The 24392-nt window shown below is 50.1% G+C and overlaps 1 protein-coding gene across 8 annotated transcripts in view; it reads right to left on the reverse strand.

The window, feature by feature from the left end:
• Positions 1-10384: 10384 nt before the first annotated feature.
• LOC123621125 (myosin phosphatase Rho interacting protein) overlaps positions 10385-24392 on the reverse strand; it is a 138508-nt gene continuing 124500 nt past the window's right edge. For 5 of the 8 annotated variants that reach the window (XM_045526972.1, XM_045526970.1, XM_045526967.1 and 2 more), the window contains 8 exons: positions 23715-23862; positions 22851-22968; positions 21552-21711; positions 20445-20564; positions 19285-19371; positions 18423-18585; positions 16006-16091; positions 10385-11145 (listed from right to left, as the gene is read on the reverse strand). In XM_045526972.1, the coding sequence (XP_045382928.1) occupies positions 11074-11145; positions 16006-16091; positions 18423-18585; positions 19285-19371; positions 20445-20564; positions 21552-21711; positions 22851-22968; positions 23715-23862 (954 nt within the window). In that variant the 3' untranslated portion in view covers positions 10385-11073. Of the gene's footprint in view, positions 11146-15408; positions 15474-16005; positions 16092-18422; positions 18586-19284; positions 19372-20444; positions 20565-21551; positions 21712-22850; positions 22969-23714; positions 23863-24392 lie in introns of all 8 variants that reach the window. The other 3 variants (XM_045526968.1, XM_045526975.1, XM_045526969.1) reach the window with 2 other exon arrangements.

Here is a 24392-nt window from a genome sequence, read left to right on the forward strand (position 1 = left end):
TAACGATCTGCCCACACTGCTGACTGCTCTCAGAATGTTCGCATGAACCAATGCAACTACACTTCAAAGCACTATGTTGGGTCTATTGGTTTTTAAAGCAACTCTTTATTTTTTAAAATAACACTTTATCAAGATTCACATAATAAAATTCACAGCTTAAAAGTATACAATTCAGTAGATTTTAGTATTACAGAGTTGTGTAACCATCACCCCCAAAAGAAACCCTGTCCTAACAGCAGTCACTCCCTAGTCCTTTCTACCCACCAGCCCCTGGCAACCACTGTCTACTGTCTCATGGATGTGCCTGTTCTGGATATTTCATATTAGTGGAATCATATAACATGTGGCCTTTCGTATCTGCCTCCTTCACTCAATGCAATGTTTTCACGGGTAATCCCTGTTGTAGCTTGTATAGCACCTTATTTGTATGGCTGAATAATGTTCCCCTATATGGATAATACCACATTTTGTTATCCCGTTATTAGTTGATAGATAATTGGGTTGTTTCCTCCTTGTGGCTATTACAAATACGCTTCTATAGACATTTGTGTACAAGCGTTTGCACAGACATGTTTCCATTTCTTGAGTATATACATAGGAGTGAAATTGCTGGGTCATATCACTCACTATTTAGTCATTTGAGAAACTGCCAGACTGTTTTCCAAAGTGGCAGTGTCATTTTACATTCCCACCAGCAGTGTATGAGTTTCTTCTTCTCCACATCCTCATCAGCATTTATTATTTGACTTTCTGGTTACAGCCATCCTAGTGGGTATGGTGTCTCATTGTAGTTCTCACTTACATTTTCCTGCTCACTACAGATGTTGAATATCTTTTCATGTGCTTATTGCCATTTGTGTATCTTCTTTGGAGACATGTCTATTCAAACCCTTTGCCCATTTTTTGGGTTGCCATTATATTGTTAAGTTTTAATAGTTATTTGTATATTCTGGATACAAGTCCCTTAACAGAAATATGATTTGCAAATGTTTCTCCCTTTTCTTTAATTTTTCTTGATGGTATTGTTTGTAACATGTAAGTTTTACATTTTTATATAGTTCACTTCATCTATTTTTATTGTTGTTGCCTGTGCTTTGGTGTCATAGCTAAGAAACCATTGACCAACCCAAAGTCACAATGATACTCTTATCACTTAAACTTAGGTCTGTGATCCATTTGAGTGAGCTTTTGTGTATGGTGGTAACGTTGGGGGTCCAACTTCATTCTGTTGCATCTGTATATCTAGTTGTCCCAGCACCATTTGTTGAAAAGATTACTCTTTCCCCAATGAATGGTGTTGGCACCCTTGTTGAAAATCCATTGACCATAAATGTAAGGACCTTTTTCTGGACTTTCCATTCTGTTCCATTGAGCTATATGCCTATCCTTATGTCAGTACTGCACTGTCTTGATTATGGAAGCTTTGTAGTAAATTTTGAATACTGTTAGCATGAGTCCTATTTGTTCTTCTTTTCCAACATTGTTTTTGATGTTATGGGTCCCTTACAATTCCACTGAATTTTAGGACAAACACATCAATTTCTTCCAAAAAAAAAAAAAAAAGCAGCAGGGAATTTGATAGGGATTCTGTTGAATCTGTAGATCAAATTGGGGAAATTGCCATCTTAACAATATTGTCTTCTAATCCATGAACATGGGATGCCTTTCCATTTTGCATTTGCTTAATTTCTTTCAACATGATTTGTAGCTTTCAGTGAATGAGTCCTTTTGTTTTGTTTTTTGAGACAGGGTCTCAATCTGTTGTCTGGGCTGGAGTGCAGTGTGCAATGGTGTTTTCATAGCTCACTACAACCTCAAACTCCTGGGCTCAAGTGATCCTCCTGCCTCAGCCTCCTGAGCAGCTGGAAGTACAGGCATGCACCACCACACCTGGCTATTAATATTTTAAATCTTTTGTAGAGATGGGGTCTTGCTATGTTGCTCAGACTGGTCTTGAACTCTTGGCCTCAAGCCACTTGCTTATTTTTTGATGTTATTGCAAATAGAATTGCTTCCTTCATTTCAGTTTCAGGTTTCTCATAACTGTTACATAGAAATACAACTGATTTTTATATACTGATCTTGTATACTGCAAACTTGCTGAACTCCTTAGTTCTAACATTTTTTTGTGTGTGGAATCTTTAGGATTTCCTATATACAAGATCATTTCATTTGCAAACAGAGGTAGTTGTACTTCTTCCTTTTCAATCTGGATGCCTTTTTCTTCTTTGCCTAATTGCTCCAGCTAGACTCAGTACACTGTTGAATAGAAGCGGTGAGAGCAGATATCCTTGTCTTGTTACTGATCTGAGGAGGAAAACTTTTGGTCTTTTAACATTATGATGACATAGGTTTTTCATATATGGTCTTTATCATATTGAGGAAGTTCTATTCCTAGTTTAGTGATTTTTATCATGAAAGGGCTTTGGATTTTCAAATGCCAATTGATTTTTTAAATTGCACTTACATAATTAAAAAAAAAAATAAGCCAAGTATGGTGGTGTGTGCTTGTAGCCCCAGCTACTTGGGAGGCTGAGAAGGGAGGATCATTTGAGACCAGGAGTTTGAATCCAGCCTGGGCAACATAGTGAGACCCCCCCCCATCTCTTAAAAAACAAACAAAAAAACCCCCACCATATTAGGCCAGTGTCCAAAAACTTTGTTGTATACACTTAACTATAATAATTTATTTTAAATGGGCAAAGAATTATTGAAAAAAATCCTTAAACAACTGGAATAGGACACTGAAAATATGTACCTTTATAAGTCTGTGCTTTTGGGGTTTTCTGCTAAGTTTATAAATTCCTCTAGTTGGTAGAGTTAGACTTTAGTTTTTTTCTGTTTAACCCAATAAAAGTTTGGATCCCCACATTTTGACACATTTCATTCCAAAGGTTGTCACAATATTGATTTTTAAAAAATCTGCTTTATTTTAAATTTAGTAGGTCACAACCAGAATGTTAAAAAATGACGTAGAGCAGAAACATCAGAGTATATCATAGTAACAGTGCATTGTTTTGTTAAATTTTGGGTTTTTGAGGAGCATGCGTATTGGGTCATAATGTAAAATGCATTTTCTCTTCTAAACAAAAGGCAAAATATTCTTGTAAATAAATCTATTCATAAGAGGTACAGGTGTGGCGAGTTACAGTACCTAGACTGGTGAAGGCATCACCATCATCTGTGTTTCTTATTGACCAGTTAGCTCCCTGAAGACTTCCGTAACTGAGGCAGTGTCCATTAGATTCTGGATATAACATATTTCTTACTATGGTTTGTGTGTGAACATGTAAAATCTTAAGTTTTATGTGAACTATCCTAATTTTTTATTTTTGAGACAAGGTCTCGCCATGTTGTCCAGGCTGGTCTTGAACTCCCAAGCTCAAGTGATCCTCCTGCCTTGGCCTTCCAAATAGCTTGGACTATGGGTGTGCGCCACCAAGCCCTGCTAAACTATCCTAATTTTGAAATGCTAAAAACTAATCCAAAGCTTTTAAAAACACTTTTTAAAAAGTAGGTTATAAATAAAACTTTTAAAAAAATCCACTATAGATCTCTAGGCTACTACCCAGTTTCAACTTTTGACCTAAATGCATATTTTGCATATGCCTCTCCATTAAACAAAATCTCATTACACAGCATGCAAAGGGTGATGCAAAAATAGTTTATTATGATATAGTTTATGTAAAGTTAGATAGTATTTACAAAATAAAAATGATCAGCTACATCCATGGGAATCTAGCATGTCACACGAAGCAATTAATATTTTGACAAAATAGCACTTCGATTGTAGTGAACAGTTGATCACAAACTTTGAAAAAGAAAAAGCCTCAAACTAAGCCATAAAGTCTTGAATTGTTTCCTTTCTAAAAAAAAAAAAAAAGTGTGAGCAGCTCAGCTAGCCAGGCCTTCTCTTCAGGACCCGGGTCTGACAGAGGGGCCACACCTGGGCAGGCTGTGCTCACGACCTGCCTTGTTCACCGAGACCTGTTTTCTTCTGCATGTAATGTTGACTCTGGCAAGCATGATCATTTAGTATTAGAACAGAAATTAAACACCAGTTAAAATTATACAAGCTTGTTCTCTCAACATTTAGCATGTGACTGTTGAAATACTTAGCTGTGGCAGAATTGAGTCTGTGAATCATTTCCAAACTTGTCACAACTGATGAAAAGTACCTACATTTCTACTTTGTTCATATATTGCTTCCCCAGCAGTTTGGCATGGTACATTTTGTCTTTGATAGCTGAACTGACACATTCACCCAGATAGGCGAGTGTATTTGTGAGAAAAATCATTAAGAGTTGTAACTGTTGAGGAGCCATGCAGATGTTTTACATTTTATAAATATTACCTTAGGAAAACCGCATGAACTAATTCTTACAATTTAACTGGTTTTGAATCCTAACATAAGTCAGTAGATAAGTCGTTAATACTAAAGGTAAATCCTAAATCCTTTAAAATCCATTTTAATCGAAGTTTTGTGAGATAAACGTAACAGTAGTGAATGAAGTGTTCTTCACAATCTATTCCTAACTTTCTATAAAACAAAACCAAGTATGTGACATGACTGACTTCTCACTGGAGAAGGTGAAGGGCATGTTGATGCAGCTGGCCGCAGGTGGCCTGTGTCTGAAGACTGCTTTTCTGGAACTTCCTTTTCTCAGGTGATTTGAGCTGCGTCCTGGGGGAAGCCCCCTCACCGAGGCTGCGGCCGGGGCTCACCCACCTCCACACACACAGAACAGTACTGGATTCTCCAATTCTTAACTATTCCGTGACTCCTTACCAATTTGACAAAAATACATATTGCAAAATAAGATGCACTACAAGATTCCTGACCACAATGGAATTACACAATGTAACCAAACAGCTAGGAAGCCAGATAGCTCAGCTGCTTTGCACATGACCCTGCCCAGCAAGTAGTCCGGGAAGTGTCGGAAATCACACATTCAGACCCTTGGTACCAGAACCGTGCCTTAGACCAAGTCTCCTTGCTAGTCTTTGATTATGTGTGAAACAGTCTGGTCAAGACGTAGCTACTATTTTTTTTCACTGTCCTGATTGGCTCTACCAATTTGTAGATGCAGGGTTATTGTTATTTTAGATATTGTATACATTCTTTAAAACCATCTGTTAAATGACCAAAGCTTTTAAAAAGATACAACAGTTACTAAAAACATTTCCTTATAGTGCAGGTGGGGCTCAACAGTGCAGTTCCCCCATCTTAAAAAGGGATGTCTACAGATTTTCTTAAAAACCCATACAAACTTTGTCACAAAAATCTCTGCAGTAACTTCTCAGTAATATTTACACTGCTTGCTCTGAATAATATACAGGTTACTTTAAAGAAAATAAACACAGCTGCTTTTAAATACAGAAAAATTGGAAGCTACACTGACCATGCAGTAGCTTAAGTATTCACAAAGTACTGTGAGCACCTCGAGGACTGTGACCCAAGATGCATTAGGACAGGTGGGGCCTTGTCCCACCTACAGGGATGGTCTAGTTTTGAGCTATTAACTCCCCTACTCAGAGCTGAAGAATTTCAGAGAAGGGAAACGTCTTCTCCCTACAGAGACACAAGAATACTTGAAACTCGTAGTTCTCAGAAAGACAAAAGAATGAGTCGGGTCTTTTCCATGGCAAACAAAATTTCAGAGAATTGATAGTGTTACTTTCCATACAGGATTTATGTAACATCTTCCTATTAAGCTAAAATGAGCAGTTTTACTAAACCTCACCTCATGCTGATTCTCACCGTTTTCGTCTGTGGAAAGCATGACCTTCTTGCAAGCTGTTTGCACACGTGTATAAGCACCCAGGACTCTGCACAAGCACCACACACACCCGTCTCTTGAGGGCAGTTTGCAGAATGACTCACCATGGCTGCTGCGAGGAGGAACACGTCTCTCAGAATGTTCTACCTGGTATTAAGAACAGTGGTGGACTTCACCTTTTGACCTGAAGAACACCCCTTGCACAGGTTCAAAAATCTAATATCTGAGCTTACACCTTTTAAGGGTTTGGTGACATGGAGAAGCCAGAGGAGGGGAGGGGTGTGCTCGTCCACCCTGAGCGCGCGGAGCAGCCGCTGGCGGGGGCTCGGCGCTCAGCGCCTGGGAGAGGGACGCTCGTGTTTAGCGGGCGGGAATTCTGCTGCAAGAACGCCAGAAGGTAGGAGCGTCTGGTAAGATGAAAGGCGGGAAAGACAGCGTACAAATACCTTAATTTTAAGAACCTTTTCAATAAGTCATTTCCCAGCAGCCTTCTTCCCAACTCCTTTCAAGAAGAGTTGAGGCGATTTTTCGGGGCACATTCACTCATCTCAGCACGTGGAGCACATGCAGGGCCATGCCATTTGCAGGCAGGGGACACAGTGTCCTCTCTGGTGTGTCTCATCTCTTAGTGCTCCAACAGGACATTAGGGCAACAGTTAAAAATCTGTTCATCCAGCAAATTCCTTGTACGTGAGACTGTAATGACTCAGCTATCCAGGATTTTTAGGGTGTGAAATATTCTGAATGAACGAAGTTTCCAGGGAAGTCAAGCTTCTCATTAAATTGCCAAACATTTCTTTAAAATTTTAACATTGAATTTCCTTGAAGTATAATATCATACATTTCCATTCTTTATAAAATTTTGAAAATACTTTCTTTCCCCGTTTCTTGGTGACAAAGAGGTTTGTCACAGGTTTTGTTGTTTTTTTTTTAAATTATGTCTTACAAAGTCTTAAACTCCAAGCTTCTCCAGGACAGTATAAGTAAACTCTTATTTTCAGGAAAAATAAATGTTGATGGGTTGCACTCTTTTCATTTTAAAAGGTAACTGTTGTAAAACTTAGACAAATCAGAGTGACGTGGGGGGGAGGAAGCCACCGGAACAGCCACAGACCCCCGGAAGGAGCAGGAGGGCACAGCGGAGCCGTCCGCCCCCCCCCCCCCCCCCCGCCCTCCCAACCCCCGAAATTAGGCCCCAAGTCGAGTGGGCCAAACAGGACCTAGCACTGCTCATCCCAGTACGGGGGCAAAGGGGCTGCTTGCGTGGCAGGTGCCGCGCCGTGGCCGGCCGGCGGGCCCGCAAACAGGGCGGCCGTCCGACACCGGCATGCCCCCGTCCGTGCCCCGTCTCCGGCGCCGGCTGCCTCACGTGGAGACTGCCAGGCCTCGGTGACAAAAAGGAGTGTGTCCAATTCTCAGCATGTTTCCATGTGGCCAGAAGTTAGAGTTCCACCTAGCCCTGTAGTGACATGAATGGTAGTCAAATACACCCCCTAAAGGCGCTTTTCAAGCCATCCATTTTGTTTCTGGCCCCGTCGGTGCTCCCTTCAGGCATATTCTGAGGTCCACACCGGGGCAATTCCCTCCTCTCTTCCCGAGTGTGGCCCGCAGGAGGCGGGGGATGACCGGACCGCCTGGCTCTGCTCCGGCAGACGCTTGCTGAGTCTTCCGCAACCGGCCTCAGCTGGTGCCCTTCTGCCTTTGTACTTGCTGGAGCCGAAGGCAGGAACCTCTCTGACTACGCTCCTGTTCCATAAACCCACCTGTTCAGGACATGGTCTCCCACTGTCACCCCCAGACAGAGTGCAGGCCTCGTTCTCACTCCCTTAGCACGGCCTCTGGTTCCCACGGTGACAAGCCGCCCCTCCCCCAGCCCGCCCCCCGTGCCAGGGAGGCTGTGGCCAGGACGGCGGGGTGGCCAGGACGGCGGGGTGGCCAGGACCCGCGCAGCGCTCAGGAGCCGGGGCACCACACGTGATGATAAAGGAACTGGACCAGCAGAAATGACCACTCGGTGTCAAAAGAAGTCAAACTAGTTTTCCTAGTTTGGCACAGCTTACTTGCAGGTTATGAGTCAATATATTTTATATGAAAATATTTAAAATAGTGAAGTCCATCCATTTAGCATTTTCCTCACCCATGAAGCGGGGCAGGCTCACTACTGCTTAGTCTGTGCTGGCAGCAGCCTGAGACCTGTCGGAGCCCCATCCCGACACCCCTGTGCCGCCTGCAGCAGCACCGGGAACCGTCCTCCACCAATACAGAAACCAGCTCCACTTCTGCATTTTTATTCTTCCTCCTCTCTGGAATTCCAGTGCTAAACTCCTTTCCAAGGGATCTAGACGCCTGCAGGGATTAAACGGGAGGACACTGAGGGCCTGCACGTGCGGGGCCAGTGGTGGCGGAAACTGCCGGGGGCAGCTGCCAACCCCTGTGCCAGTGTTGCTACCGGGGGCAACATTCTATGTTCCCGAGACAGAGGGGTTTATTTTCTTTCTTTCCTGGTTCCCTCCGGCTGGAGGACGTGACCCATCAGCAGGAAACTCAGATTATTCCCACCTGGCTGGCAGCTGGCCCTGTGGGCCACACTCTGCCCCAATGCCAGGACAAGTGCAGGGCACTTTTGGGAGGCTGCAGCTGAAGCAGCCTTTTGTTAAGAGGAGCCAGAGTGTCCCCTTTTCTCTGCTGCCTTAGCACCCACAGCCCTTTCCTGGCAACACCTCACAACCAGCCCTGGGGGAGTAAGTCCTTCTGCCTCCAGTGACCCTGGGGCCTTCACCAGAGGCTGCGGTGCTGGGAGGAGCACAGATGCCCAGCTCACCTGTCTCCTCTAGGGCTCTGCCTGACCCCAAACACGGCAACGCAATGTATTCATTCCCTAGCATTCTTGAGGGCCAGGCTCGAGGAGCAAGTGATGAAGAAAAATGAATAAAATGCTCTTTTGACCTTTGGGCAAACTTGCTTTTATTCTAAGCACTTTGAGGGCTGGAGGCAGATGAAGGCTGTCAGGGAGCAGACCCTGCCAAGAACCCCCAGAGGCAGAAGGCATGAAGCTGCCTGCAGAAGGGCCAGAGGGTCCCCAGGGGCGGCAGGGATGGTCACAGAGGAAACCACGCCAGGGCAGGGCAGGGCAGGGCAGGCAGCAAGGTAGTGGTCCTCAGAGAACCACATGAAATCAAACACCCAGAGAGAGGCAAGCACACTTCCTTCCCATTGGATCCTGCCTCATATCAAGCCCCTGCCTGCCCTGGAAGAGATGTATGTCCTGGCAGGGGCCTAGAGAGACCAGTGAGTCTGGTAGGGACAGGAGGGTCCCCAGCGTTCCTTTTGTACAGTCCCATTCTGAGCATGCCACTGAAAGGTCCATTTCTCAAAGTGCTGCCAATCTAAACAGGGTTGGGGGGGGCAGGGTAAGAAGTGGGGTCTCACTATGTTGTCCAGGCTGTAATGCAGCAGCTATTCACAGCAATGATCACAGCTCACTGCAGCCTCAACTCCCGCCTCAGCCTCCTGAGTAGCTGGGATTACAGGCACGTGCCACCATGCCTGGCTCAGACAAGCATTATAGATTTTTAAACAGACCTAAATTTCTCTTGCTGTTAAAAACATGGAAGAATGGTAGCAAAGGAGTGAACGTGTGGGTTAAGGCCCCTTAAAACTCTTGGAAAAGGAAAGGCTTGATGCCAGTGGAGAGCTCTGAGTTTATTCCAGCCACAAGTGAGCACCTGGGTGTGAGTCTCAAGCACACAGAACCTGGGGTCTTCTGCCCTACTCTTCTGCCCACTGGGGCTTGGGCCAGACTTTTCCCAGATGACCTTGTTCATTAACTTAACCTAGAAACTGAGCAAGATGATTTATAGATTTTTACCCCCAAAGCAATGTACCCACAGGAACCACCAAACTCACTCAAGCATCAAGACAAAGTGAAAGCACGCCCTTGGCAATGGAACCGACAGACCCAGTGAGAGCCCACGTGTCCTCCAAGCATTCACAGGCCAACACATTCCTAAGAGCAGCAGAATCGGTTCCCAGTAGGTGACAGGTCTGTTTATACTCCTTATCTTAATGAGATTAATGGCTCTTATGGGGGCATAACAGGAACTCGAATTTAAGAGATTTTCCAAGAAGTGCTATAGAATTTTTTGTGGAGTTAAAAAGGTCTTTGCTCAAACTGTTAGAAAAGCAAAACTGTTAGTATAGATTTACTTTAAACGGACTCTTTTGAAGGTAAACGCTACAGAAGAACTTTTCAGCGCTCAGACTAATGAGAGTTAAGAGTCTTGAACACATACTATCGAGCGTTCCCATCAGCTTCTGACGTCCTCTGTACTTTCTTCTTGACTTAACGTGGGGGTCTCCTCTCCCCCTCTTCCAGAGCAATGTGACAGTTTCTTTTCAAAAAGGTAAAACAAACAAACAAAAAAAACCACAAAAAACCAACCAAATTCTCTCCCTTTGAATGATTCCCCAAGGGAATTCATAATTTCTTTCAGTCTGAAACCCCAGGCCGCAGATCAGCGTTTCAGTAGTTATGGGAAGACCAAAGTTACTGGATTACTGGAGACCAAGAAAGGAGTGAGCGGAGGAAGGAAGAAGAGGGGCCAGGGGTTTTGTGTAAGATTTAATAAAAAACAAACAAAAATAGGAATGGTTGCTTTCAACATTTTCCAGGTTGTGAAAGGTTTGCCACGATTATCTGGGGTGTGCTTCTAAGCTGCATCAGTGGAACAAATACAAAATGCTGTCCTCCTCTCAGGCCAAAAGGCAGTGCACCTCCTCCTCCTCTGACAGCTGGGCTACCGAGTCAGGTAGCAGTGCTGTGATCCAGGTCGAGCCAGACGTCCACACGGCCTCTTCTCTGACCAACGGGACTAGTCTACCCTGTGGTGTGCTGGCCGCCGGGCCCTGCTTGCACCCCAGTGCTTGGTGAGGCAGGGCTAGCTTATCAACAGGCTGCTGAGCCTTAATACTGACAGTGAGCGCGGCAGCTTACAGCAAGGGAGGGGCTCTCACAGACGCCGGCTGCAGGGACAGCCGTCCCCAGCCCTCCCGCTGGACTAATTTCAGAATACCATGGAAAAAATGCTTTGATAAGACCATAGGAAGTCTAAATCAACACAGCAGGGAATGGTGTGAACAACCCATAAACCAGTCTCTCATGCATCCACACCCACAGTGAATGATGACAGTAACAGTAATAATAATAATAAACAAAGGTACAGACAAAAAGCAGCGCTCGGGTTGTGCTGCCACAAGCCGGGAAAGGTGCGTGTTCAAGTTGAACGGGACACAGCTAGTCTTTCTTCAAGTCCCTGGATTCAAAAAGCTTCAGCCGCTCCTGCACCGTCAGACCTTCCTTCAGACTCTGGTGGAGACAGGGCAGGAGGGAGAAACGTGCTCACGTTAGATCCTGCGGACCAGACTGGACCAGACCAGGCCGGACCTGGCGGCAGAGGCTTTACTCAGAGAGGCAGGTGCAGATGCGGGGGTGGGGGCGTGTCCTGAGATTAGTGGGGCATGCCAGGAGGGAAAGCGGTGGAATACATATTGGTGGAATACATTTTTCCCTTCAGAAAATTACATGGATGAAAAAGGAAGAATATCAGAGAAATGAGACCATATGTTTAAGTAGCTGAAATTTGAGCTTAGGGCTCTTTAGACAAGCAGTGATCTGACTGATGCAACCAGGAAAAAAAAAACTGTGCTATGAACTAGGAAACTGCCATCTATGTGTCTTTTCCCATGTGTGGATTTGTCCACATCTGGCTCCTCTGTGATCAGTAACCTGACAGCCTCAGATGAGGAGGGCCAGGGCATCGCTCCCATGGGCCTGCCCTAAGACCCCTCCCTGACCAGCAGCCTGCTGGGCTCACGACATGCTACAGGGGCTTAGGAACATGCCAACATATCTACTCAGATTTTCAGAATGTAAAGCCAATACTCTGCTCACGTGAGATCTTGGAAAAATTTAAATCTGAATGTCCAGAAATGAGTGACATTTTACTAACTGGGGGACAGATATTTGCCATTTCACTCTTAGAGACTTTTCCCAAAGATTTCCTTTCTCTTCTCTCTCTCTTTTTTTTTTTAAGACGGGGTCTTCCTCTCTCACCCAGGCTGGAGTGCAGTGGCACAATCATAGCTCACCACAGCCTCGAACTCCTGGGCTCAGGCTACCTGCCCACCTCGACCTTCTGAGTAGCTGAGACTACAGGCTCACGCCCAGCTAATTTTTTCTACTTTTTGTAGAGATGGGGTCTCACTGTGTTGACCAGGCTGTTCTTGAACTCCTGGCCTCAAGTGATTCTCCTGCCTTGCTCTCCCAAAGTCCTTGGATTACGGGCTTGAGCCACCACACCCAGCCAAGATTTAATTTCTGAATAAGAAAAGAAACAGCACTTTTCAGAAAATGACCGGAAATAAATGGAGTTCCAATACCAGCTGAGGCCCATGGCCAGCGCCACCAAGAGACTCAGCCAGAGCGGGCAAAGGTACGGGCTTGACTGAGAAATATGAAGCAAAAGGGATGGCCTCTGGCTCAGGGTCCACAAGATTATACCATTTTTAGCCAAAAACCTGTATAATTTGAAACTAAATGCTGCAACCTCACACCTACTGGGGGCCTCCAGCTTTGGCTCCAGCACTGTCTGGCGCAGGAGAACTGGGGCACTGGAGTGCTCGCTGGCCAGCCTGCCGCATGTCGACGTCTGCGGGCCCCAGCACCCCCAAGGCTGGTGGGAAGAGAGCGGGTTCTGGTGTCCCCACCCCACTTGGCTTCACCCAGAGCAGGCCTGCGTGTATGTAATAAGTAATTATTTGATTTTTAAATGAAGGATTCTATTGCTAAACATTTTGAAACTCACTGGTCCAGATGAACCTCAACTTGAGCAGGGCGGTTAACTTGGTTAGGGCTTTTTTTTCCCTAGGGAGGGTTACTTTTGAAGCTTGCCACAGAGTGGGTGGGGGCACAGAGAGCAGATCCATCTCCCATTCTGTGTCTCAACACCCACACCTGCCTCCAGCGTCCTTGCGTTCCCTCCCCCAAGCACAGGGGTCTTGCAGCAGCCAGTCCTGTAGAGGAGCCGAGCAGACTTCCGGTCACCACGAAAGGCGCTGGGTCCACATGGGCACCCCCAGAGGACAGCAGGGCAGTCACTGCCATACCCTGCTCCCATCTAGCTGGGGACTTTCCAGCAGGACTGCAGGGCACTGGCTGCGCCGGAGACCCCTGCGGACAGCGAGTGCCTGGCCTCTGGGTCTGCTCCCTCGGGGCACGACGTCAGAAGCCCCCAAGTGGCAGAATCACGCTGTAAAAGGCTTGGGGCGTCTGGACAACCACGGCACCCGGCATGGTGGCTCCCGCTTTCTGCCCCAGTGACAAGGGCAGAGCGGAGGCTCAGTGAGGCTGGGGTCACTGTGGTCCTAAGGTCGGGAAGTAGACAAGCCCCCAGACTACCCTGCACCCGGAAGAGGGCCGTCTCTCACCGAGCCTCTCTGGCTTTTCTCCCGGGCTGCCGCTCAGCCCAAGGACAGGGCAGTACAGGGACTGTGGCTGTGCTGGGCCCTCTGGGTGCAGCCAGCTTTGGGACTCACCCCCAGGCTGGCCTCCCCACAAGTGCCTCCTGCAACCCCACAATGAGCTGGCCACAGACATGGGGCCCCCTAAGAGCCCCAAAGGAAGCATTCTCTGGTCTCAATCCCAGCAAAGGCCGTGCTGCCCTTAAGTAAGAAGCTGACTTTAATTCTGTGGGCGCTGAGACCTTCCATCCCTTCTGGCAGGATATACAAATGGGACGTAACAGACACGGCTAGGATCAGATGCCACTTTAAAAAGTACCAATGAGAAGTGTGGTTTCCGGGCAACTTCACTGTCTTCTCATGGCACTCGAGGGGTCTCCAAATACAGTCAGGCAAGGGTGACGCCGCCCTGTGTGCCTACTGGTGTCTCCTGCGAGGGGCCACTCTGGCCCAGCCCTGCCCTTTTACACTGCGTGTCCCCGAGGATGGCTGTGAAGTCCCCGTCTTTCTGCTGGGGGACTGGCCCTGCACACCACAGGCTTTCTTATTATGGAACCCAGCCAAGCCAAGCATCAACTCAAAAAGACCCCTCGCTGGGCTTCTCTCCTCCCTATTCTGGGTCCTCCCTCTCTGGGAGTCTGAGTCTGCCGTGGTGCCCAGACAGTCTTTCTTGGCTGTGCCCAGCAGTCTTCTCCCTCCTACCTGTGCGCTGGCCCGCAGCACAACTTGCTGCACAGGCCTTACTGCCAGGAGCTGTGGGTCTGTCTCTAGGTCCCCTAGCGATGCTCACCATGCTGGGACATGTCCCCGGTCCTGACACAGTGGGGGCAGCAGCACAGCGTCCCTGGAAGGGTCCGGCAGAAGCTCCCTGTCCCCTCCCACCACTGTCATCTGTGGGCATGGTCCGAAGGCACAAACTACTACAGTGAACTTCAAACTCTTCAGGAAAAGCTCAAAGATAACAGCTAGAGTTTAGCCTCAAATAGGAAGTAGATTCCCCAATAAGAAAACCACGAACCAAAAGAGAACAAGTTTCCTTCTGCTAAACAAAACATTTTTCATATTTAAAGAAAAAACCCCAAAGTTTTCAATCTAGACTAAAGTATAAGTGACTTGGGATTATAGAAAAATAAAACCAATTGACTAGGTTTCAAACACTTGCATTTTTTCAGAACTCTTCCTAAGGCAAACCTCCTTCCCCCAAGCTTCAGGCCGAAGCCCCTTGGCCGGCTGTGGCTGCAGCCCCCCAGAAGGCAGGAGAGCAGCTCTGCAAAAGGAGGCAGAGCGGACACTTCCTGTGTCCTTAACCTTCTCGTCACTGAGTGAATGAGACCAAGCTGCTAAGCTGGCAACCACTCACTCTCCGCCCTGGTGAGCAGACACGACCCCGGTGGGCAGGGACACGCTGGCCTGCTCACGCTGAGAACGGGCTGGGTCTCCCATCACGACCCACACCCCACCTCCTCTCTTTGGGACAGTGCCTTCAATAGCATCCAGAGAGAAGCTTGTTTTGTTTAAAAAAAAAAAAAGTGCTGGTAACTATCCAGCCCCGATTGTGGCTGTCACGCTCCTCTGAACCACGCTCCTGAGCTCCGCCCTGACTTACCTAGCCCCGGCCCGTGAGCCCCAGAGGAAGAGAGGCCATGACAGGTGGTGAAGAACCCGGGCGTGGGGACCTGCCCAGCATGCGGGAGGCTCCTCTGCCTCCTCGGCCCGCTGGCTGTTCACTGGGTGGGCAAGGACCTCAGTGATGGCAGACTTTGCTTGCCAGTGGCAGTGGGTATCTGTCAACTCCACCTCATGACAGCGGGCAAGATGGGTGTCCCCAGAGAGGGTGTTGTGAGTTCGGCCTCCGTGCACAGAACCCGACATGCAGCCTGCCCACCAAGCCGGGGGAGCGCCCCTCTGCCGGGGGTCCGCTCTGAGGAGGTTAGAGTGCCAGGCAACTCCCCAGAGCAGGTAAACAAAACCGCCCTGGGATTTTGTGTGTGCTTGCTGGAGCGGGATGAATTAAAGTAACCAGACGCAGGCATTTGGTACGGAGGTGTGAGCAGTGCATGCAGAGGCCACCCCTGGGTGGGCAGGTGGGTGGGTGAGAGAGGTCGTTTACCTACATGACAGGGACCTGGAAGCGGGTGCGTTTCAGTTATCCCATGAGACCTGCTCAATTACGGACTGTCAGAGGAGAGAGCAGAAATGAGACACACACACAATCAATCCTAAATGCGACATGCTGAATGCCCCCGACACCCCACCCCTGCCCATCCTTCCCACGAGATGCAAGTCCACTCTGGAAGCACACTGGGGATTTGCTGCTTCCTGGCGGGGGCAGGGGGTTCATCTCTTGAAGGCAGATGGCGTCAGCATCACGACTGTGACATGCAAGGAACAATACAGACACAGAGGCTGACTTGAGGATGGGCTGGGGTGGAACCTGGCCTTGGAGGCAGGAGCCGAATCACTCCAAGCCCTGCTTCTCACAGCCCTGGCCCTTCAGTGTCCTGCCAGGAGGTGGCTCCATAAAAGAGACATAAAGATCGAAGCCTCCAGAACCTGCCCAACAGGGTGAGCCCGCAGGCAGGCCACATCTGGGCTTTGCCGTGGCAGCCCGCGGGTGGCCTGGCTGTGGCCCCGCTTGGACTTGGATTCGGGCTCCTCTCCCCAGCGTTCACCAGCTCCAGCCACTGGGGCTGGACCCCAGACTCACCTTGGACCTGATGTTTCTAAGTTGCCGGGCGACGCAGGACCTGTCTTTCTTTAAGAAGTCAGGGTTGCTTTTAGATTTCATTATATCTGAAGGAACAAACAGACCCATTACCTTTGTTTTCTGAAACCTCTGGAATCAGACTGTTGAAACATTTCCAAGCTTATTACTGCAGCACACTTATGACATTTCCTTAAATAAGTGAAAGGGAATTCAAAGCCAATGACTACAACATACACTGGATCTTTTTCAGAATGCCACAAACACCAGAACAACGGGAGAATGTGTCTCTGGCCCTGCCAGGGCTCCCAGACCCACTGCCTGCAGCCAGAGCCGTCTCCTCCCCCACACTAGACCCCGACCGCTGAGCACACTCGTGTCCCGTCAGTCACCTCTTCCCGCCGCCTCCTGGTAACACAGGGCTGTTACAGAACAAGGTAATAAGGCCGAGTCCTTCTCATAAGCTATCCCACCATGACAACAGTCCTGCAGACTTGTAAAAATGCCTACTTAAATATCTGTAAAACAAACATACGGTGGGTCATACCATACCACATAGCCCATGCATGTGGGACTTTTTGGTTGTTTTTTACTTTATATGTGTATATATAGTTTGGGTTTTCTCTTTTTTTTTTTTTGTTTTTTGATTCTTCAGCTAAAACAGCAGAAGATACGTATCTATTTATTGATACGATATATTGTATGATACAATACAATACTCTCAGCCACCACTGAGAACAGAACTAGTCCAGAACGTCAGGTCCAGGGCAATAGGCACTGCTTTGGTCTGAGCAGGACGGGGCTCTCAGCAGGGGTCTTGGCGATGCAGGTCCAGACCACCCGGAGGCAGGTTCCAGACAGCAGCACGCAGCCCAGCACCCCGCGCCTGCGTCCTCAGCCTCTGGCAGGCCTCTTTCTGCGCGTGGGGCCCCCACGTGTGCACGGACAGCCTCTCGCCTTCACACTCACTGGGTCCTCCACCTGGCGCTCAGACGCGGAGGTATCCAGCAAGATGGCGCTATGGCCCAGAGTAGTTTTTTTTTTTTTTAAAGAGACAAGGTCTCACTAAGTTGCCCAGGCTGGAGTACAGTGGCATTCATGGGTACAATCCCACTATTGATCAGACCAGGAGTTTTGATCTGCTCCATTTCTGATCTCCCCCAGCTCACCTCTCCTTAGGTAACCTGGTGGTCCCTGCTCCCGTGAGGTCACCACACAGGTGCCTGAGTGGCACAGCACACTATAGCCCAAAACTCCTGGGCTTAAGGCATCCTCCCACCTCAGCCTCCTGAGTAGCTGGGACTACACATGTGCAACACCATGCCTGGTTGCTCATATACTTATGGATCTTTGCGTGTGAAAACAAAAATATTATCCTGGCCTCTTTTAACAACTGCACAGTATTCCACTGTGTAGCTGTGCCACACTGTAGACAATCCTCTATTTGATGCCTAAAGGTAGGATGCAATTTTTGGCTCTTATAAACAAATGCTCAGATAACTTCCCATATTTCTATACATTTTTTTTTCCAGAAGTTATACTGGTAGGACAAAGGAATGCACATTTTCCCAAATTCTAAGTCTTCCCCTCTCCTTGTCCCCTGGCCACTCGATCTCTTCCTCAGTAACAACCACTGTTACCATTTTGTTGCCCTTCCAGAGTTAGTCTACAGTTTGATTTTAAATTTTGGTTCACGTCGCCTGACTGCTTTCCAGAAAGACTGGTAACTGATACTTCCAACGGCAACGCGAATGATTTTCTCCACAACATCTGTCAGTACGCCGTCATCACTATTCCCTGGCTAGCTGACAGAGAAAACATTGAATTTTTTGGATATTACTGGGCTAGAACATCTTTTTATATGTTTCTGGGTCTTTTGTAAAAAGGTCAGATGAAATTATGTACTATCTGAAAGTGTTTAATAAAGTGTTCGATTGTTAACCTCCCTGACATCTATTTTCTTACATGGGTGCCTAAATGTTTTTGGCCAAAGAAAAAGGATCAGCCCTGCTGTTCACTTCAGAATGCCGGAGCCTGCTCCCTGCCCGCCCCTGTGGCCTACAGACTTTCCGGTACAACGCTGGGATCGAGCAACCGGAGAGCTGTTCTACCCAGCTGCTGAGTTCTTTAGCAAAACAGAAAAACAAGAGTTGTCACTGCTGGGAAAGTATGTGCTGATGGTGTGGTTTCTCCCCAGAGCAATCGCCCAGTGCCTGCTACGACGGCCACACCTGGCAGGACGGCGGTCTCTGGTCCCATGTGCAAGCCCTCGCCACCGGGCCTCGCCTCTACAAGGAAACCTGGGGCTGCAAAGAGCAGTGGATTCTTCTGCTTCGAACCGAGTGCTGGTGAACCTCTGTAAGCAGACCCACGTGATCCCGAGCAACGACCGACCCCAAGGGCACAGCTCGAGCACGTACCGTATCCTGACACGGCGGCACTCTCAGGGGACTTTTCCCCCAGCGCTTCTGTCGCGGCCTTTAGCTGCTCTTTCAACCTGCTGATGTCGCAGTCGGCTTTTGCCTTTGCAATGCTGAGCTCTGTGTAGATGTCTTTATACTTGTCACTGGCGTACTTCTTGTCCTTGGAGTGAAAGGAAAGAAGAGAATGGCAGTGGCAGCCAGGGGAGGAGAGTCACACAGAACCTGGCCTGTCCCCCTGGGGCTGACCACCTGGGTCCTCGCCTGTCAGCAGGAGAGGAGACTGGCCAGCCTCCATTTTCCAGAGGCAGACACTGGACACAAAGGAAAACAAGGGGGCCTGAGGACACAGGCCCAGCAGAGATTCTGTCAGAACACAGTATGAGAATTCCCAGGCCCGGCGAGTGCAGGAGGGCAGGGCCCAGGGCCACCTGGCCAGCCTGCTGCGGCCATCAGCCTGGAAAACCCTCTCTCTGCTATGGACTTTCTAAGTGACTAAATGGCCACCAAGGATTCCGTCATCTCCCTCCCAACTCTAGACGTTCCCTGGAAGAGGCCGGCAGCTGACTGGCCAGTCAGGCCTCACCTCCCTTCTCGGGACTCTCCCTAGGGCTCCACCGCTCCCACCAGAGCACACAAGAAACATCTAGAGGACGACAGGGTGAGGCCAAGCTGCTCATTCCCAGGTAGCTGCCTGCAGGCTGGCCTTTTATGAGAACTCAATTTTGAAACCACCTTCCTCAGGAAAGTGACATCGACTCTAGAACAGCCCATGCTCAGCCACGGCCTATGCGTTCAGGAGACATGTGGCCTAGAGTCGGTCAGTCCCCAGACCGGCTCTCCCGCGGTGAGGCGGCCTTACCCGCAATGCTGTCTGTAGCTCGTCCTTGAGGGAGCTGATCTCCTGTTTTAGGTACTGTATTTCTGATTCCTTGACCCGCAGTAAGACCTAGAGACAGAGAAATCAGGGATTGATGGGACCTTAAGTGCGAAGACTGAGAGGTGAGCAGATGGCTCCCCACCACCAGGGCCCAACTGAAAATATAATTTAAACATCCCTCAAAGCTCCAATCTTATATAGAGAGATAGAAAAAAGAGGAAAGAAATTGCCATGATCTTGCCAGCATTTTGGGAGGCTGAGGTGGGAGGATTGTCTGAGTCCAGGAGTTCAAGACCAGCCTGAGCAGCACAGTCAGACCCTGTCTCTACAAAAACAGAAGAATTAGCCGGGCATGGTGGCGCGTGCAGTCCCAGCTACTGCGGAGGCCAAGGCAGGAGGATCGCTCGAGCCCAGTGAGCTATGATCAGGCCACTGCACTCCACCCTGGGTGACAGAATGAGACCCTGTCTCTAAAAAATTAAATAATTAATTACAAAAAAAATAAAAGAAATTGCTATGACTCCCCCCAGTGTGAGGACCCTCCTCCCCAGCCTGGGGCCACTGTGAGCTGCACCTGCCGACCGGCTTGTCTCTGGAACTAGGCACCGAGGCTCAGGAAATGCTGTTCTGTTGAAACCTTTGTCAAACTCACTCAGCCTCTCCTGCCCATCTTTGTGGTAAAGTGCTCACTTAGTATGAGACATTTTTAAAATGAAACTTTAAGTAAATGGGGAGAAAACTAAGCACCTTCCTAAAAGGACACTGTACATACCAGAATCGATCATTCTGAGGTAAAATGAGGCTCCCTGACCCTGAGGAGCCGGGCACCAGCGGCCGGGAGCTGCAGCCTGCGGACTGCAGGGTGCTGCTGGGCCACCAGGGTGTGCGCGGGGCAGGGTGGGGAGGGCAGGGCTCAGGTCCCCACGGCGTCGAGAGGGGCTGCCCCTGTGGCGCCCACGCTGCCTGGCAGCCAACTGCTCCTTTTGCTGCCACGGGTGACCTGGCTCTTGCCATGCCCTCCACCCTTGCTGCCTCACGGCCCCTCCCGCCAACGACCCCACAAGCGAGGGGCCGCGTTGTGCTCCCCTCAGGGATCACGGAGCGCAGGGCTCGGTGACGCAGGGCCTGGCTCCTGCCGGTACCTCCAACTCATACGCGTCCTTGCCCTGCGTGAGGGGTGACCCAGCAGCCTCCCCGCCGCCGTCACCGGTCAGCAGCGTCCGTAACCGTGTGATCTCCGCAGCCAGGCGGTTGTTCAGCTCCTGGGGACAGCAACACAACAGTGACACTCCACAGAGCTGCCTGGGGCTGAGTTGCACAATACGGCCTGGGAAGGTCATTTCCCACTAACTACGTGTAGCGACTGGGCACCCGAGCAGTGTCTGTGCACGTCATCGTGTCTGAGACTCAGCAGGGGAGGCGGCCACTGCCCGTGATGTGTGGCCTGTTGGCTGTTGGTGCGGGTGCTTTTAGGGTGTGTGGAACCACCGCGTACAGGATTCCCCTGATAACCCGTCAATTCTTTCTGTCGCGATCACTAGCATCAATCTGTTCCATGGCTGGTCCCACGCGGGCTCCTGCAGGACTACGCCACCCTGCCCCTCCGCCTCCCACTCTGGACCTCCTCCGTGGCTGGCAAGTGGCCGTCCTCACGCCATTGCGGTGACTGAATGGACCCAGTCCTGCCTGTGCAGTGGCCATGACCCCGGGGGGTCCCAAGCAGGAAGGAGGCTGTGCCCAGTGTCAAGGGTCGTGCAGAGGGTCATTTGACTTGGTGCCCACAGAAAAGCTGATAATGCACCGAACCTAACTCAAACCTCTCAAGTAGCCAGGATTTAAATGCACCCCAATTTTCTGAGGAGCAGGCACATTGCAAGAGGACAACCTTACAAAAACAAACGCGAGCAGCATACGGCCCTGACTCGAGCACCTTCAGCGCGTCCCATCCTGAGGGACGGGGGTCTGCCAAGTAGGGACAAGCCTCCCAGGCCCCACCCAGCAAGGACGAGCCAAAGACTCAGAAGCTCAGAGAAGACATTAGGACAGTCTCAGAAAGGGCTAGAGCAAGAGCAACTCCACACATAAACCGTTCACACGGCAGGACAGCCTTGTCCTGGGCCCTCTGCAGTGAATTTCCATCAACACAGAGCAAAGTCAGAAACCTTGGGATCAGGCAGCCGCTCCGTGGCTCAGGAACCCTCGGGGTCACCTCCAGGCGTGGCCTGGCCCCAGCTCCCTCGTGGGCTCACCTGGTTGTGGGCGTTGAGCTCCTGGTTCTCGCGCTGGCACTGCCGCAAGGCCTGCCGCTCAGCCTCTAGCGCCTGGGCCAGGTGGGCGTTCTCCAGGCACTTCTGCGAGTACTGCTCGGAGAGGACCTCCAGCTCCCGCTTCACTGACTGCAGCTCCTCCCTAAGGAGAAGGCAGTGCTCACCCCTCTGCCTACGTGAGGCCCCAGGTCACTTCTTGATACCAGAGGAATGGCTGGACACACAGCGGAGCTGAGCCTAGAGGGCCTACGCTGTCTGCTCCAACCTGTAGTGCCCGTTTAGAGTAAGGGGCTCCTCACAGAGATGGCCCCACACCCCTCCTGGGTCTCCCCTCACACAGCCTGAGACTGCTGCAGCCCGTGCTTCCCTGGGGATGCCAGCCAGAACAGAATCCAGCCCGTCACGGCCACACAGACATCCCATTTCTGGGAGAAGTCAGATGTGGGACTCTCTTCTGACTTGGGATTTGTTTTCAGTAAACCCAGCTGGAGGCCATCTGTGTCCGACAGCCAACACCAGCCTCTGCAATATGCAGAAAACCAACCCTCGTGAGGCTGCTCTGGTCACCTTCCCACGGGCAGACCAGGGACAAGGGGCTTCCAGGTGAGCCACTCCAGTCCAGCTGAGGTTAAGCGTGATTCTCTACAGGGTGCCGCCAAGCTGCCATGGCCTTGGCCTGATGGCACCACCCGCTCCTGAGAGGCAGGGCCTGCCTTCTGCCACATGCAAAGGCGCTGGCGAAGTCTGAGCACTGCACATCTCTCACAGCGGCTCACTCCAGGGCTCCCAGCAGTGTCACTTCTACCAAGGAGAAAACTCCACAGCAGCTGTCCTGGGTCTGTTCTTCATCCTCCTGCCTAGGCAGAGGGAGTCGGCACATGTGCAGTTTCCGAAAGGCAGTGACTATGGCCACCTGCCACGTGCAGCCACGGAGTGTCAGGCACCAAGCCCTGGCTGGCCTGGCTCCTGTGGGGCTACGGAGGCAGCAGCTGCTGATGGAGAACAAATTCCAGACAGCCTCAGAGATCAAGCTAGGATTTTAGAATTTTGTTTGTTGTATCTTGTTCTACGGATTTTAGAGATTAGTCTTTGCATGTAAGAAGCCCTGCCTGGGCCGTGTCCTGCCCTTCTCTCCAAGGGCAGTCTGAGCCGCCTTCAGCACCCAGGGGCCCGCAGGCTCTGACTCTCAGAGGACTTTACAGAGACATAGCAGGGGCCCAGCTCTCTCCCTGGCCAGCCCCACCTGCCCTGTCTATGGCAGGGCCAGGCCCACCCACTCACAGATACTGCCGCCTCAGGGCCTCGATGTCTGAGTTGATGCTGCTGATCTGGGACCGCTGGCTCTTCTCCAGCTCCCGCTCCATCTCCTCCCGGTGGGCATTCTTCATGGCTTCAATGGCTACAGGCAAGGACACTCGTCAGCACTGCAGGCCGCGCCACTCCCCGTGAGCAGAGTGACATGTGCCCAGGGTCCACGGTCAGATGCTGTGGCACAGGCTGGCTGCACACAGACCGACTCTCGAGGGCGATGCAGGCTGACAGAATTCCCAGTGAATTCTCCCAAAGGGGACCTAAGTGCTTGTGGGCCTTTCTGTGTATGTTAAAGAAAGCCAAACCGATTAAATAAATGTTGAAATATTAAATTCAACCATGAGTTCATAAAACAAGCAAGTTTGGGGGAAGGTGTTTTCTTCCTTGGCACTGAAATAACACAGCACCATAAGGTAACGATTACACAAAGGGAAGGCAGCGCAAGACGGACGGGACGGGTCTGCGCGGGCAGAGCGCATCAGCCGTCACAAGGTATCTCGCCAGGTCCAGGCTACAGCAGCTTCGCCCTGCCGGGCACGCCAGCACAGGTGGTCTCATGCCGACAGGTGTCTATCGGGGGAGAATCACCCATGTGACCACTGAGGGTGAGGACAGCCCTTCACTGCAGAGGCCTAGAGGGCTGGCTCCTGGCTGGATGTTCTCAAAGGGTTCCTAAAACCAGCATTTGCCTCAGAATGAATTGTCAAAGAGCTCTCCTCAACAAGAAGCTTAAATCGCAGCCAAAAGGCAATTCAGAGGCTGGTCATTTCTCTGAGTTGTGCACCTAGTTCAAGAAAACCCGGCCACCCATCCCACAAGCTACCCCAGCCCCACCTGAGATGGTGGCTGCTGTCTCCTCGGCGAGGAGGCGGTCTTTCTCCTCCCGAAGCTTCTCCAGCTCCCGCTGGTGCTGCCTCTGTAGATCTTCAATCTTCTTCTGGTGTGTTTCTTCCATTGCTGCAAACCCCCGCTCACACGTGGCCTGCAAAACACAAAAGAGACTTCACAGACTTGTTAGGCACCTGTTTACTAAATGAGCCAGCAACCCTGCCCTGTGCAGGCCCAGCTGCAACTCGGCTGTCACTGAGCGGCCCCCACGGTGGGTGCCCTAAGGGTGGAACAGGCTCTCTGGGGCTGTCTGGAGGTTCCCACTGATGCTGGCAGAGCACCTGGAAAACAGTGTTCCCCTCCGCAAATTCCACATCTTATTTTTGCAACTGTTCTGAGCCCTTCTTCATGGGAAGGGCTTGCATGGGAGTGGGGAGGGCTGCAGTGAAATTTAAATGAGCCAGTCCTGGACCTTCCCAATGCTGCTGTCAGGTGGCACCCCTTGCAAAGAGGGAGAACAAAGCCCACGTGCAGAGGCTGGTCTTGTCTGGCTCAGAGGGACACAGCCAGAGGCCCTGGGTGCCCATCACGCACAGAGATGAGAGATTTGTCCGCTGGAGGGAGCTGAGGCCACCCTGCAGACGGCAGGCAGCCTGGTGGTCAGGGGTAAGCACACTCAGCCCG

Source organism: Lemur catta, chromosome 15 (genome assembly GCF_020740605.2).
Source record: "Lemur catta isolate mLemCat1 chromosome 15, mLemCat1.pri, whole genome shotgun sequence".
NCBI lineage: Eukaryota > Metazoa > Chordata > Mammalia > Primates > Lemuridae > Lemur > Lemur catta.